Source organism: Cyprinus carpio, chromosome A17 (assembly GCF_018340385.1).
Source record: "Cyprinus carpio isolate SPL01 chromosome A17, ASM1834038v1, whole genome shotgun sequence".
NCBI classification, from domain to species: domain Eukaryota; kingdom Metazoa; phylum Chordata; class Actinopteri; order Cypriniformes; family Cyprinidae; genus Cyprinus; species Cyprinus carpio.
Window position 1 is genome coordinate 6,605,920 of NC_056588.1, and position 15,114 is coordinate 6,621,033.

At 38.1% G+C, this 15,114-nt stretch overlaps 1 protein-coding gene and 1 non-coding gene across 5 annotated transcripts in view; one reads left to right on the plus strand and one right to left on the minus strand.

The window, feature by feature from the left end:
- Window positions 1–12,712, plus strand: part of LOC109085577 (kinesin-like protein KIF13B) — a 42,287-nt gene extending 29,575 nt beyond the window's left edge. For 2 of the 4 annotated variants that reach the window (XM_042773771.1, XM_042773773.1), the window contains exons 19-40: window positions 1–89; window positions 172–321; window positions 601–726; window positions 913–1,086; window positions 2,330–2,487; window positions 2,633–2,765; window positions 3,098–3,244; window positions 3,323–3,352; window positions 3,635–3,734; window positions 4,250–4,376; window positions 4,692–4,747; window positions 4,896–5,020; window positions 5,109–5,285; window positions 5,517–5,609; window positions 6,267–6,422; window positions 6,619–6,696; window positions 6,782–6,835; window positions 6,923–7,037; window positions 7,523–7,656; window positions 8,613–8,678; window positions 8,937–9,626; window positions 9,720–12,712. The exon at window positions 1–89 is cut by the window's left edge and continues 58 nt beyond it. In XM_042773771.1, coding sequence (XP_042629705.1) covers window positions 1–89; window positions 172–321; window positions 601–726; window positions 913–1,086; window positions 2,330–2,487; window positions 2,633–2,765; window positions 3,098–3,244; window positions 3,323–3,352; window positions 3,635–3,734; window positions 4,250–4,376; window positions 4,692–4,747; window positions 4,896–5,020; window positions 5,109–5,285; window positions 5,517–5,609; window positions 6,267–6,422; window positions 6,619–6,696; window positions 6,782–6,835; window positions 6,923–7,037; window positions 7,523–7,656; window positions 8,613–8,678; window positions 8,937–9,626; window positions 9,720–9,929 — 3,188 coding nt within the window. In that variant the 3' untranslated portion in view covers window positions 9,930–12,712. The remainder of the gene's footprint in view (window positions 90–171; window positions 322–600; window positions 727–912; window positions 1,087–2,329; window positions 2,488–2,632; window positions 2,766–3,097; window positions 3,245–3,322; window positions 3,353–3,634; window positions 3,735–4,249; window positions 4,377–4,691; window positions 4,748–4,895; window positions 5,021–5,108; window positions 5,286–5,516; window positions 5,610–6,266; window positions 6,423–6,618; window positions 6,697–6,781; window positions 6,836–6,922; window positions 7,038–7,522; window positions 7,657–8,612; window positions 8,679–8,936; window positions 9,627–9,719) is intronic. The other 2 variants (XM_042773772.1, XM_042773774.1) reach the window with 2 other exon arrangements.
- Window positions 12,713–14,806: 2,094 nt separating this feature from the next.
- On the minus strand, window positions 14,807–14,875 carry LOC122148470. The gene has a single exon (XR_006162399.1). It is a non-coding gene; the product is annotated as a small nucleolar RNA SNORD19 (small nucleolar RNA).
- Window positions 14,876–15,114: the final 239 nt, after the last annotated feature.

The following is a 15,114-nucleotide window of genomic DNA, read 5'->3' on the forward strand; positions in this document are numbered from 1 at the left end:
AAATATGGGCCCTTGAGAAGATGGAAAACCGGCTAGTGGACATGAGAGAGCTTTATCAGGAGTGGAAGGACTTTGACGAGGACAACCCTGTAAGCTCTTATTATTCACATATGCTATAAAAATGAAAAGTTGACACTAAAGGAGTGTTTTTTTTCTCTCTCTATCTCATAGGTGATGCGCTCTTACTTCAAGAGAGCCGACCCTTTCTTTGATGAGCAGGTGAACCACAGTTTAATTGGGGTAGCCAACGTTTTCCTCTCCTGCCTGTTCTATGATGTAAAGCTACAATATGCGGTTCCCATCATCAATCAGAAAGGAGAGGTGAGGATGATGTGTTTAGATCTGCCTGCAGAAGTCAGGCAAATATGATCAGTGGTTTGACTGCTCTGAATATTTCAACATCATAATTCTCATAAGACTTCTGAAGGAAATTTCTTTTAGAAGATGAAAAGGGATGTAAATTAAATCAAGTGCAGTTTCATCTGTGAAATAAAATCGAATTAAGTCATTATATAAAGCATGAGATAAACCGTTCATCTCCAGCGGACCAGTGAAGTGTTGTGTTTAGGTGTCTTGAAGGTGTCTTGTTGCTGGTGTCAGGTTGCCGGGCGGCTGCACGTGGAGGTGATGAGAATGGGTGAAGGATTTGATGATAGCGTGGCCGGAGGAGATGACAGTGATGGAAGCCCAGACGGTGATGTACAGGAACGCAAACTGGTCTGTATGGTGAGTACTGAAGTTTACAGAAGCATGTAAGATTTGAGAAACTTTTTTGGTTTAAAATTATATTTTTAAAGTAACTAAAATTAATAATTACACCACAATCTACTATTCTGTTGTGTTTATATTTAAAATGTATTATGTTTAAGAAATCTTACCTCATACTCATTTAAGCTCATGTCTCTCAAACAGATTAAGATCCTGCAGGCTAATGGTCTCCCGCAGTACCTGTCCAATTTTGTCTTCTGTCAGTACTCTTTCTGGGACCAAGCAGAGCCTATTATTGTTGCTCCAGAAGTGGATCCCTCTGCCTCCTTCTCCAGCAGCAAAGACCCCCACTGCATGGTGGTGTTTGACAGCTGTAAGGTACGAGTCAAGACGTGTGTGTTTTACAAGCAGAGGGTAAATTAGGCACAATGTGATTTACTCTCCTGGAAATCCTGTATAGCCCAAATTGTGAATTATTACTAATATTGACCTTCGGCATTTAAAACTGTTGTTAATTGTGCATCTTTGCTCATTAAAGGAATAGTTCACTCAAAAATTAAAATTTACTCAACATCAGACCATCTAAGATGTAGATGAGTTTTTTTTTTTTCTACATCAAGTTGTGGGGAAGTCGTGGCCTAATGGTTAGAGAGTTTGACTCCTAACCCCAAGGTTGTGGGTTCGAGTCTCGGGCCGGAAATACCATGACTGAGGTGCCCTTGAGCAAGGCACCAAACCCTCAACTGCTACCCGGGCGCCGCAGCATAATCCCTTGCTCACCAAGGGATTTTTTGCAATGAAACATTAGAATGAGTCCAAACAGCTCATAAAAACATGTTGATGATGATGATGATTATAATTACAAATATTATTTCTGGCCAGAATCCATAACGCTTCCTATAGTGATAAAGTCCATCCTCTGTCGTCCTCTCACGAGATGACTTTTTCAGAAAGCAATATAATGGATGGATTACTCATTTTTTACTGGAAGCAATGCTTTAAAGTTAAAAACTTTTTGCTTCACAAGACATTCATTGATAGACTGGAGTCATGTGGATTACTTGTGGATTATTATGTTTTTATCAGCTGTTTAAACTCTCATTCTGATGGCACCCATTCACATGATCGGTAAGTGAAGTGACGTGTGGCCAAGTATGGTGACCCATACTCGGAATTTGTGCTCTGCATTTAACCCATCAAAGTGCACACACAATAGTGAACACACACCCGGAGCAGTGGGCAGCCATATTGCTGCGACACCCTGGAAGCAGTTGGGGGTTTGGTGCCTTGCTCAAGGGCACCTCAGTCGTGGCATTGAGGGTGGAAGAGAGCGCTGGTTATTCACTCCCCCCACTGACAATTCCTGCCAGACCTGAGACTCGTACCCGCAACCTTCAGGTTACAAGTCTGACTCTCTGACCATTAGGTCACGACTCCCTCGACTGGTAAGCAAGTGATGTAATGCTGCATTTCTGTAGCATATCCAAATCTGCTCCAATGAAGAAAAAACTACATCTTGGATGGCCTGAGGGTACATTTTCAGCAAATTTTCATTTTTGGATGAACTATTCCTTTAAATTATTAACATGTATTTACTTTTTCCTTACTCTCTGTACTGTAGGAGCATGCTGTGACTGTAACAGAGGAGTTTATCGAGTATTTAACAGAGGGTGCCGTAGCCATCGAGGTATACGGACACAGGCAGGCTGATCCAGGCAGGAACCCCGCGCTGTGGGACCTCAGCATCATCCAGGCCAAAACACGCACTTTACGTGACAGGTGAGCAGAAAATTGAGCTTCAACCCCCTGTAATTATCCAATTATACTGATACAAACATTCAGAAATGTAGAGAACATTGGGGTGTCTTATATCTAATGATCTGCTTCCTGTTTTTGAACTGCTTTGACTCTTATGTGTCCTCAGGTGGAGTGAGGTAACACGCAAGTTGGAGATGTGGGTGCAGATTCTGGAGCTGAATGAGAACGGAGAGTACATGCCCGTGGAGGTGGTGCCAGCACGAGATGTTCGCACGGGTGGCATCTTCCAGCTTAAACAGGTCAGATACCTCATGTTCCTGCATGGTTATAAATGATACCACTGCAGCTCTGTCAGCCCTCAGCTGCTGTCTATACTTGTTTATCACGATCAGAATAAAGCATAGCATGAAATAACCTTATGACCTTTTTTTAGTCACATGTTCGATGCAGATTATAACGAGTTGTTCTTGACTGCTTGCTTTGTGTAAACTCTGTTGCTTGTTTTGGTAGATTTATGTTCGACTCCTAGGCATGTGAACTCTGTATTTTACTTGTGCTCTGTTATTATATCAACATTTCGCTTCAGGGTTTTTATCTTGGGGTGTTAACTGTTTCAGTGTGTCTTTCTCAGGGCCAGTCTCGGCGGATTCAGGTGGAGGTGCGTTCAGTGCAGGACTCCGGCACGATGCCTTTAATAGCAGAGATCATTCTGGGAGTGTCCATCGGCTGTGTGGAGATCAGGCAGGTGCGGATGGCTAAAAACAATGAGCCAGAAGAGGTAAACGTTCTATTTCACCTAAACTTTTAGCATTTAGCAGGATGATGTCTATAACGTTTCTATTGTTTTCTTTTGTAGCTTGAGGGCGATGAAATGGACAGTTATCAGGTATGTTTGGTTGTCAATACATTTATGACATTGACTTTTAGTTGTTAATACATTTAAGTTATTTTATTTATTTATTTTTATTATTATTTTCCTGCGGAGATTGAGTTTTGAATCCATTCTGTGTCATTTCCTCATCCTGTTCCTGTCTCTCCCTCTTACTACTTTCCTGGCTTTCTCTTCGGTCCTGCCCATTAAAGGCATAAAAAGCATTTTAATAAGCAAAAAAGAAACGGCTAAGCAATAGCTGCATTTATGTTTATGCATTTGTCCATCATCCTGTAGGAGCGAGATTTGGAGCGTCTGCGACGTCAGTGTCTCACTGCTCTCACTAAGAGACAAGAGTATCTGGACCAACATCTTCAGACTTTGGTCAGCAAAGCAGGTAAAAAAAAGATTTTTAGTCTCAGATCAGTAATGGTCTATAAAATAGTGCTTTCCTCTATTTAGTTTGTTGCTAATTAGCTTTGTTCTGTCCTTGTTCGTGGAGCGCATGTATCTACCCATCACAAGTCTTTGAGAAACAAGCAGATTGATTAGAAACAGAGGCAGACAGAAGAAATGTGGATCTGATTTTGGATGTTGTTTCTGTTTGTATCACATGATGCATTGGTCCAAAATCCAAAATTTGTTGTTATAAAATTAAATAAAACTTTTATAGATGAGTAGAGATGCATTTAGATATATAATAGAAATATTAATGTTTGTTTTATAAATATTATATATTAGAAATATTATAGTTTTTAAAATAAAGTAAAAAAATGCATTATTTAGGAAAAAAAATCTAAATATAAAATGAGCAAATTTATATACGCTTAAAGGGACTTTTCTGCAGAAATGGGTTTTTCTTAGCATTAGATTACAGGAAACATTGGTGACCAGTTTGCTCTGTATGACCAGATAAGTCTGAGGATGATGTGGAGAGGGAGGCCCAGCTGCTTGAGTGGCGTCTGACGCTCACAGAGGAGAGAAATGCAGTGATGGTGCCCTCTGCTGGCAGTGGAATACCAGGAGCTCCTGCAGAGTGGTACTGCACTACTACAACCATACTGAATAATTTGCATTTAATCTGAACACTTAAATCATTTAATGTTATAGATAGCTGGTAAACTTGTTGTCTGTCAGAGCTTTGAATGATATTTAATGTCAGTTTAGCTTCGATTTATGTAGTTTGCATTTTGGGGAGGTTGTTATAATCCTTAAATGATGTGATTTAATAGATTGATATTTGGATTTGAGGCTTTGTTTGTATAATGAAGTCAGTATCAGTATAATTTTTACAAATATTTAGTCATGAGAATTTGGGCCACGGGTTGATTTTTTTTTCTGTCTGTCTTGGCAGGGTACCAGTGCCTGGGATGGAAACTCACATTCCAGTGCTCTTCCTCGACCTGAGCGGTATGTTTTTCCTGCTTGCTGAAGAACAGCAATGTTCACTGCAGAAATGCAATGTCCTCTGTGACCTTTCTTCCAATGCGAGCTCTATTTATCTTAACGCTCATTTTCACACTCGTTCTTCCTGTGTTTCTGTTCTTCCTTCCTCCAGCTTATGACTTCAGCTCTCAGGACAACCTAGACGTTCCAGAGGCGGGCGGCTGGGACGCCATGCTTAGCTCTGAAGATGAGGATGAGTTTTTTGACCTTCAGATTGTCAAACACTATGATGGAGAGGTGTGAATATGACCTACGCACCCTCAGGGCACTCAGAGGCTCCCTAGTTGATTTTAAAGGAATGTATTAAAAACTCTTTTTCTTCCAGGTGAAAGCCGAAGCTTCTTGGGACTCCACGGTCCATGAATGTCCACAGCTGAGTCGAGGTGCTGCCCCAGATCAGAGAGTATACTTGATTGTCCGCACCGTGGTGCAGCTCAGCCACCCTGCAGAGATGCAGCTAGTCCTGCGCAAACGCATCTGTGTGAACCTCACTGGACGACAGGTGCGCCATGGTCTACCTTGTATGACCTACTCGATCATCAGAGCCGAAGAAAAGTGCCTTTTTACACTTTTCTGCACTTAACTCAGCTTTACATACAGCTGTGACATATATTTTTGGTGCTTGGTTGCTATAAACTTTTTAAGGAATTTCAAGCTTTAGATATGAAAATAATCGCTGCATATTTTATATTATAATATATATATATATATATATATATATTGGTTTAAACAGGGTTTTGCACATAATTTCTTGAGGAGAATGTCCACCAGGAGCACTATTCCAGGCTGTGGTGTGACCTTTGAAGTCGTCTCCAACATCCCTGGGGTAAGCATACAAAATCTGTGTGTGTGTGTATCATGCATGATATGAATAATAAATAATGCATGAGCTGAATCATATGGGTTTTTCAGTGACCAATGACAACATATAATATGTTCACTTCAAATTCAGAAGTGTTGTTATTGGTAACCAAAACTCAAAACTATTAAAATTAGTTTTTATTGAAATAAAGCTAACATAAAAATAATAATAAAATCTAAATATTAGATGAAAAACTAAATGTTGCCTTGGCAACTAACTGAAATAAAATAAGGTTTAGCTAAAGTACTATAATTACTAAAACTGAAATAAAGCTAAACATAGAAATCAATAAAAATATATAAATATAATATATAAAACAAAACTAATAATACTATTGTAAATAATACTTGAATAATCCCAATTCAGAATAGAATTGTTAGCAGATTACAAAACTGAAGCGAGGTGAAACTGCCATTTTCTTAATATTTGCTGATAATCCTAAAATATGAAATAATATAAATTTCATTCGCTCATATGTATCACTGCAAAACTCTCAGCAACACTTAAAGGCCGTTTAAGTTGGCTATTATCCACAAGAAAGCTGCTCTGATAAAGTTACACACCTGGTTTCTTGACTAGACTTGTTTACGAGCACCTGTCTCTCTTGGCTATGTATGTCAGCAGGACAGCCAGAGCTCAGAGGACAGGGAGATGCTGGCCCGTGTAGCCGCCAGCGCTGAGAACCCTAAATCCTCAGACAATGAAGCTGCTATAGAGAAGTACCTGCGGAGCGTCCTGGCTGTGGAGAACATCCTCACACTGGACCGTCTGAGACAGGTAACACAGCTAGCTCCACTAATGTTTTTTATCTGATAAGATCGCATTTTATCATCTCTTTCTAATGTTATGTTTATTTAGGCATATAGAATAGTAAGCAGATGGTGACTTCCCAGTACTATCTAGTTTTCTCTTTCGAGTTCAGCTCAGCATGATGTTTTCATCATGTAAATCAGTTTTTTATCATGTGCTACAGGAGGTGGCAGTGAAGGAGCATTTGGCAGGTAAAGGCAAGGGCAGCAGACGCAGTCTCAGCTCTCCCAGTGTGCACCGGGTAAGCACATCTTATAAAACAGAACTGTTAAGGAAACCGGAGCCTGGCACATTATGTATTCATACATCACCTTTTTCTCCTCTAGTTATCTGGAAGCAGACAGGATCTGTCACTAAACTCAGTGCTGGATGACAACAAGGTAAAATCCTAGAGTGAAAATAAAACATATGGTCCACCACAAGCATGGGTCCTTTATGTAACCTCTAATATCCAATTTGCTTATGTAAATCGATGGGAGAGTCAACAGGATATCTTTGCGACATCCTCTCAGTTCAGCAAAACACTGCCACGGCCATCCAGACCTCCTACACCACCGACACAGAATCAGGACCCCGAGCAAGGTATGACATAATGGTCACTCTTCAGGATGTGGACCGTTTGGTCTGCAATAAAATAATCTTTCTTTTCCGTTTTCAGCATGACCCATTCTTTATTTGACTGTCCTTGCAACCATTAACTCTGTGCTCTCTACTATAGATATTCTTTCTGCCCGAACTCTCATTTCTAACCTGGTTTAAGAATTAATCTAAATTACAGAGTTTATCTAAATTACAGAGAAAATCCTTGTATATTAACCAAGGGCACAAAATTGCAGTTCGGGGTTTGAACCTGCAGCCTTTCAGTTACCACTGAACATCTCTCCCAGTCTTGTTCAACTTCTGCGTCTTTCACTTAGTCATTTTGTGATCTGTCAAAAATGTCAGTGTGACATTTTTGTGACATACACTCCTTTTATATCTTTTCTACATCTGTCTCTCTTTCACCATCATTGTCGTCTTTCTCCACACCTACCTTGCTGTTCGCCTCCTTCCCAACCCGCCCACAGGTTTTTCAGGGCTTGCTGCTTCTTATATCTCCCCAGTCAAGGCCCTGGTTCCTCAGATGCCAAAGCTTCTCAAGTCCCTGTTCCCTGTGCGTGATGACAAGAAAGATTTGAGACCCTCTCCACACTCCCAACAGGTCTGGTCACGTTTTTGACTTTTTAAATAGTAAACTGTGCCTTAAACCTTGCTTTGTCAGTCTCATGAAAACTGTCAAGAAATGTCCAGGTCATATTTAACCCTAAAAAATAAAAGGAATAATTATTTAAAAATTCTAATAAATAAGAATGTACATAAATAAATAAAAACATCGTAAACAAATAAAGCATTTTTGTAGGCAAAGTGACTTCCATTGGGTGATTTCATGCATAAATGTAAAAAAAAAAGTCATAAAAATAGCCGTTTTAGTGCCTGCAAAGCCTGTCAGAAATATGCTGCATTTAGATGAGTAAATCATATGTGGTAATCAAAGAGGGATGCAAATCCTCTTGACCGATTTAATTTGAGTCAATTTTAGATTCTAGTGTAATGTCGTTCTGTCTTCATGCCTCCTCATTTCCGTATAGACAGAAATTCCATATGCTACTATTACATTGCCCATATATCTGTGATATAGTATCCATCTTGTATGAAGAAAATTAAGTCTTTAAGTTAAGCCTTTTTGCCTGGTAGTGGATTTTTTGTGAGAAAACAGGCTTTTTTGGTTTTCCATGATTAAAACAGTGTCCTCATTTTGTCAAAGTAAATCATGTCAGGGAAACCTGATTATATGTTAGGCAGGAGTCCATAGATAAACTCCAGTGTTTAATTTCCCCAAGATTAATTGTCTAGCCATACCCTTTCATCATATCTCCCAGCATGCTTTTGACAGAGGCGTACAGGGAAAAAAATATGACGGTGATATTTCATCGTGTACATCACTCCTCCTCTGCACACAGACTTTTGGTCTGTCAGTACTTTAGATCAAACATAATCCAAAGGCTCCCAACATAAAAAATGAACCCGTGACACTTAAATCAAACTTTGTGCTGCCTCTCTGAAAACCATTACCGAAATCGTAAAAACAAATTTAATACGTTCCATTCATCTCTCCAGCATATGCCACGAATAATGATGCAAAATGCTAACAACCCTGATGAAGGAAGAGTAAGAATAGAACCGGTAAGTAGATCTCCACTCTGATCTCATGCTCCATCTTTGGCAAAATTAAATAAATATGAATGATGAATTGGGTTACAGACTTGTATTTTGCCAAAGTATAGCCTAGGAAGATATTTTAAGAGCCCAGTCTTTCTCTCCTGCATGTGATGTAAATTGCATGCTATTAAATCTGTGGTTTTCCTAGCATGTGCTAGAGTCAGATGATAGGTTGAGGTGTAGTTAAATGTTCCTTGTGGTTTTGGACGTGCTTCCCCGTAGGCTGCAGTAATGGGGAAGAGTCCTGCTTCAGACAGACACTCAGATGGGCCTGATGCCCCGTCCTCTGTGCATGATCCGCATGATCTGCCCCTGAGCCCCATCAGCGAGTCCTCCAGTGGCTATTTTTCTACTAGCGTCTCCACTGCCACCCTTTCCGACGTCTCCATAGCTTGCGGGGACCTTACCCCTACTCCCAATTCCCAAGCGGGTCCTGTAGCATCCAGGCACGACAAGGAAGACTGTCTACCGACCCCTGTTAATGCCTCTGTTGCTCCTGTAGAAGCTGGGCTAAGATCTGACAGGCCTAGAAAAGAGGAAGATACCCAGGCGGCCCACAGGAATGGTGTCACCAACTCTCAGCAGGAAGCACAGCTAAATACAATCCCTCCCCTGGTGTTGAGTACCTCCACAGACAGCCCTTTCTCCCTCCAGAAGGTCAAAGCCAATGAACTCCGGTCTTTCAGTAACATTCTCGGTGATGGAAAAGCAACCACAACGCAGGTGCAACAAACGAACAGCTTGGAGAAGCTAGAGATGACCTTCAAGGATGAGGAACCCAAGGAACTTGCTTGGCTCAAGGTGGGTGGGAGAGTCACTGTCGGATCCAGCAAGTCCGGCACGGTCCGCTACATCGGCCCAACGCACTTCTCAGAAGGCGTCTGGGTCGGGGTCGAGTTGGACACTCCCTCAGGTTAGTCAAGTCTTCCGTTATCCGACAAGAGATGTTGACCTTCTTGGTGAGACAATTTACAGACCTTGATCTTTTTTGTATTCTTTGTCCACGGTAAATATGATGGTTCTGTTGAGGGCCACCAGTACTTCCAGTGCAACCCTGGTTACGGGGTGCTAGTCCGTCCAGATCGACTGACTCGATGGGAAGCTTCCAAAAGGCACACCGAAAATCGTCGCAGCGGGGAGTTCAGTCAGCAACTGAGGGGAGGAGCCGGCACTGCCATTCAGAAACGAGAGAATCGCAAATCCTGGACCAGCTAATTGACAGTGAGCTGAGCAGGACAGAACCTCCGCTTCCAACAGCTGCATCTAACCGAGGAGGTCAACTCCATCCATCACTGTGCTTGGGCTAATGGAGCATTCAGTTACCCAGCTTTGCATGAAGGTGGTACAACATTCCTTTACAAGCTCCTCTATCAGTTCCGGTGCTATGCTAATGTGTAGCATGTGGGAGTGCTATCAAATTTGAACATGCTGCTTCAGTTGTGTTCCTTGATTTGTTTGCTTGTTTGGTAACTCAATCAAGTCTCCTTGAGTCGACCGTAAATGGGTCTTTGAGATTAACCCATCATTTTTGTTTGTGCCCTGATTTTATCAAGAGTCCATTTTTGGACTTGATACTAAAATGATGCTTGATTAATCTCCTCTGCACAGTTAGTAATAGATTTTTAGTTTCCTGAATGTGCCTTTTAAGTCAACCCATTTCTTGTTTGTCATCCCTCATTGCACCTTCCAACACTAGTTAGAATGTGGTAAATGGTATGGTAGACATGTAAGAGATTATCTCAGGGATCCGATCTGAGTCATTGGATACGCCCAGTTGGGTTTTCAGCTGTAAGCCACTATCAAGCAATCAAGCCACTATCAAATCTGGCTTTTCATGGAGTGAAGGGGGTTGCATGTATTCCGCGATAGGTGCCGTCCTGAGCAGGTCAATGCGGGTTTTTGATGTCCTGAAGTACTATTATTACTTGGCCACTGATTGGATGACTAAATCCACAAGATGGGATGTTTTATTTGGTTTGGTGTCATTGGAAGACTTGCCTATCAGTATTTTAGGAGGAAACTGCCTGCTTGGTGTGTAATTGCATGTGGTGAATTTTTAGACTTGACTGAATTGGCACATTCAGGCTTAATTGACTGGCTTAATTAGGCTCTCTCTTAATGGTTTTGATGATTGGACTAGAAAAAAAAAAAGTATTTTAGAGTGGCTTATTTACAATCTGATGGGTTGTGGCACATTTTACTAAGCAGCCTTTTAATTGGACTTGGATTATTGAAACTACTTTAACCTCAAATAACTTTGTGCTGCAATTTAGTGACAATTTAAAGTAGCTCAGTTTGATTGGTTTCTGAAGGACTGTCTTCCAGAAGAAGGTCACCGTAAAAGCACATTCCAGTTTTGTGTATTGGACCAATTACTGGCAATAACTTCATCTTATTTATTCAAATTAAAAGATCTGAAAGTGATTTCATGAAATATTTTTTAACATATTGTATGGGCAAAGTGGTCAGATTTATATAGTTTTTTTAATAAGGAGCATGATTCCATGCAGATATGTTTGTTCATATCATGATGGAGACAAAATGTTATTTCATTCCTTTTATTTTCTATTCATGGAAATCATCATGTGATTTCTGAAGTCTAATACAATATCAAATATATTTTAATGGTTGTAGTTATGTAAATTGAATTTATAAAGTGTAAAAATCCTGTGAATGGAAAATTAATTTGCACATTTGATTTATAGTAGATAGCTTATGTGCCCAAAGGGTGCTTAGTTTTGTTGTAAATTAAGTAAACTAACCGATGATCCACTGTAAATCTGCTTTCACTGGATTTGGTGCTCAAAAGTCAAGAATATTTCGAAATTTCCATCTGAGAAGAGATGCATTTCTCCACAGTTTGAAGTTGCCTTTAATTTTTCCTGTTTGTGTTCAGTCAAAAAAATAGATCAACATCTTCCCAATTTTTTTTTTTTTTTTTTTATGTATCTTGATTTGTGCCTCATTCATAGTGAGAAGAAAAACACACACACGGAGCACGTTTTTGTTGCTGTGATTAGCAACAAAGACTTCAGACTATAGGATTTTAAGGGTCACATTAGTAACTAGACATTCTTTAAATATTAATTTAAAGGTAATGCAAGAACAGATTGATTGCCTTTAGAATGACAAGTCTCAACTTAGTTTCTTTTAATACATTTCTGTTGTAGCAATAACATTAAAAATGCTTGTAGAGATTTGATGGTTCTTGGTTTGAACCTAATGTGTTACTTTAGGGGAAATGAACTTAGTGAAGACATTTTCAGTAAGCTGATCTCCACTGGCCCAACACTTCAATCATAGATGCTTTTAACTAGATGTGTTCTAGATGTTTTTGTTTTCAAGTGCAATTGACCATTTTTCTTCATCATTAATACGGTTGAATGCACCCTCCATCCACTCTTTTCAACGTCAGCAAGTCTCCAGTAGCAGAAATGACACCTTGATCTGTCATGAATGGCACAGATCCAGAGCCATATCTGAGCAACCACAAGTGTCCTTTTGAAGTCAAATCCTAAATACAGGTGTGGAGACTCGTGCTTTCCTCCTGTTTGAAATCCTTCCCATCAAGGGCATCAGGAGAAAGAGGTTTTGAAGGAAGCTTTGGGCCCTGCTGTTTACACAGATGTCAGACGAAGCTCTTGGCAGGAAGTTGCTGCTCTACTTCTGTAGTTTTTTTTTTTTTTCCCCTCCTCCCTTTTTCTGAGCAGTGAGTGGTCGGCTCCATCTTTCACTACTAGTCTGTGCCTCGTCCTGATGATTTTGTCATGAAAGTTGTCCTGAATATGGAGCGTTTGAACCCAGAGTATATGTGTGTTTTGTATATAGTTGCATCTTGAGAGTTCAATCTGAGCACAAGGCTGGGTTTGATTAATTTATCTGCAATTCTATGCTGATATCCAAAGAATAATCATGTATAATAATTCATCTAGAATTTCTTTTATATTGACTGTACAATAATCTGGTTGTAAAGAAAAAATAAAAAGTGACTCAATTTACACATTTGTCTTTTCTATTTATTATTATTATTTTTTTTTAATGTTTTTAGGAGACAAAAAAAATATTGTTCTTTAAGGAATTGTTAAAATTTTGACATTTGATTTCATTTTTTTTCTTTCAAACTAATTGACAGCCAATTACTTTTTTTTTTTTCGCTGTATGGAAAAAGAGCAGCTGCACATATTTATATCAAATGATTGTCTTCAAGTAACAATCCTCTTACAATTTTAGGATTAGGAATATAATTCAGAATTTGCATAATTTTATAATTCTGGAGTGCTGTATAAAAAGTGGTTCAATCAGCCAGTGTCTTTCAGCTCATTAAGTCTTTATTCTCTATAAGGTACAGTTCTAAAATTAAAAACAACCTAAAAACAAATTTTAAAAATGAACAGAAAACAAAAGTGTAAAAAAAAAGTAACAAAGCATATGCATTTTATACTACATATTACTTACAGAACAGTCTACTGTCCAAAAAAGGCACTAAATTCTGTAATAAGAGATACATGATTAGACTATTTCAAGTTAATACAACAGTGATATATTTTGAATTTTTTATACTCATAGAATATATTTATATATATTTAATATATTCACATATTGAACATGGACAGATTAAAAACACAGTCAAAGTGTTCCCTCATTCTTTCACAACAGATTTCTGTTCCAAACACATTCCGACGCTAGCTTAATAAAGACTTCTGGGTAACCGACTGGGCACTAGTTCATCATCACATTGTGCCTCAATACTGTTTCTAAGAAAGTGTTTACTGACTCTGTGTTGGTAAGATTGGACTGTCTGTATCCTATGATATAATATACAAGACTACATGATTGCTGTGCAAGCTCATGAAACTTCACGATCAGATTTGGGTTGGCAAATGAAAGTATGACTGGCAATTTGCAATGTTCATTGTCTCCCTATTACAGCATCCTAATATTTTTTCTGACTCCGGTTTAATGAAAAGCTTTGAAATATAAAACAGAGACCTGGGCTAGTTGTCACATAGGGAAGTTATCACAAGGATTATATTTCAGTAATTGCAAAATAAAATTGAATCAAAAATTGACTATAAACAATGTAAAACTTATTTTTCAGATTTGGAATTCAGTTGGAATTTAAATTTCTGTCAGCCAAACCAATGATTTGATAATTTCTATTAGCTAAAGCTAATAGAATTTGCTCGATATTTTTATTTATTAATTTTTTCCCCTGAAAAGCCAACAATCAATAATAATATATTTTAAATATAAGTATGTATTTGTAATAACAATACATATTTAACGTGATGTGTTTAATATTATTTTTAGAGAGTGTATATATATATGTATATGTATGTGTATATGTATGTATGTATGTATGTGTATATATATGTATGTATATATGTATGTATATATATATGTGTGTGTATATATATATATATATATATATATATATATATATATATATATATATATATATATATATATATATTTTATATATATGTTCATTTGAGGCATATATATATATATATTTTTTTTTTTTTTTTTTTTTTTTTTACTCTGTTTATATATATATATTTTTTTTATGGTGTTTTTCTCAACTCTGTTTATACAGAGTCTGTAAAGTTTGACTTTATATACAGTAACAATTAACTTTCAACAATAATCACACCGTCAAATATTCAATGAAGTAAAAAATATGTCAACTAGCCCTGGTCTCCCTTATAAAGGAACAGATTGTATTTGATTTAATTGAGAACTCAAATAACATGTTATAACTGACCCTTCAACCAAATTACAAGTCATAACTAAAGAAACAAATAATGTCTCATTTGATGGATTTATCTGCTTAGCAGAATTTTCTAACGCAAGAAATTTCATTTCCAATTAATATTCTCTCCTAACATACAATATTATTTCGATACATATTTTAGCAAATAGACTTGGTACATTTATGTTAATCTTATGTAGATTTATGGAATAAATGTATCTAGTAGGGATGTTTTGTTTAACTGGGGATGTAACGATTAACCGCGAGCCGGTTGAAAATCAATTATAGTTTGAGGTTTTAAACAAATCGCGATTCAATTAGGGGTAGGAGTTTATATGAAAGTATGTCTGAGGGGAACTTACTGTCTTCAGAAAAGTTTAGATGGTATTTTTTATTTTCCTCTTGCCTCTGTATAATGCATATTAAAGTTCATAAGTGCAGCGCTGCTTTGTTTACAGCGGTAACCAAGGAAATGCTTTAAGCGCCACCTGCTGGCAGAGAGTGAATCTTTGTCTCATTCAGATTGTCTGCTGTTTCATGCAGATATTTTTATGTATAATTTACATAAAAATCATTCTGTTTTTGCTTCAAATTTATACAATCTAATTTAGATTAAAAACTCCTAATGTTGAATGTTTGCAGCATCTT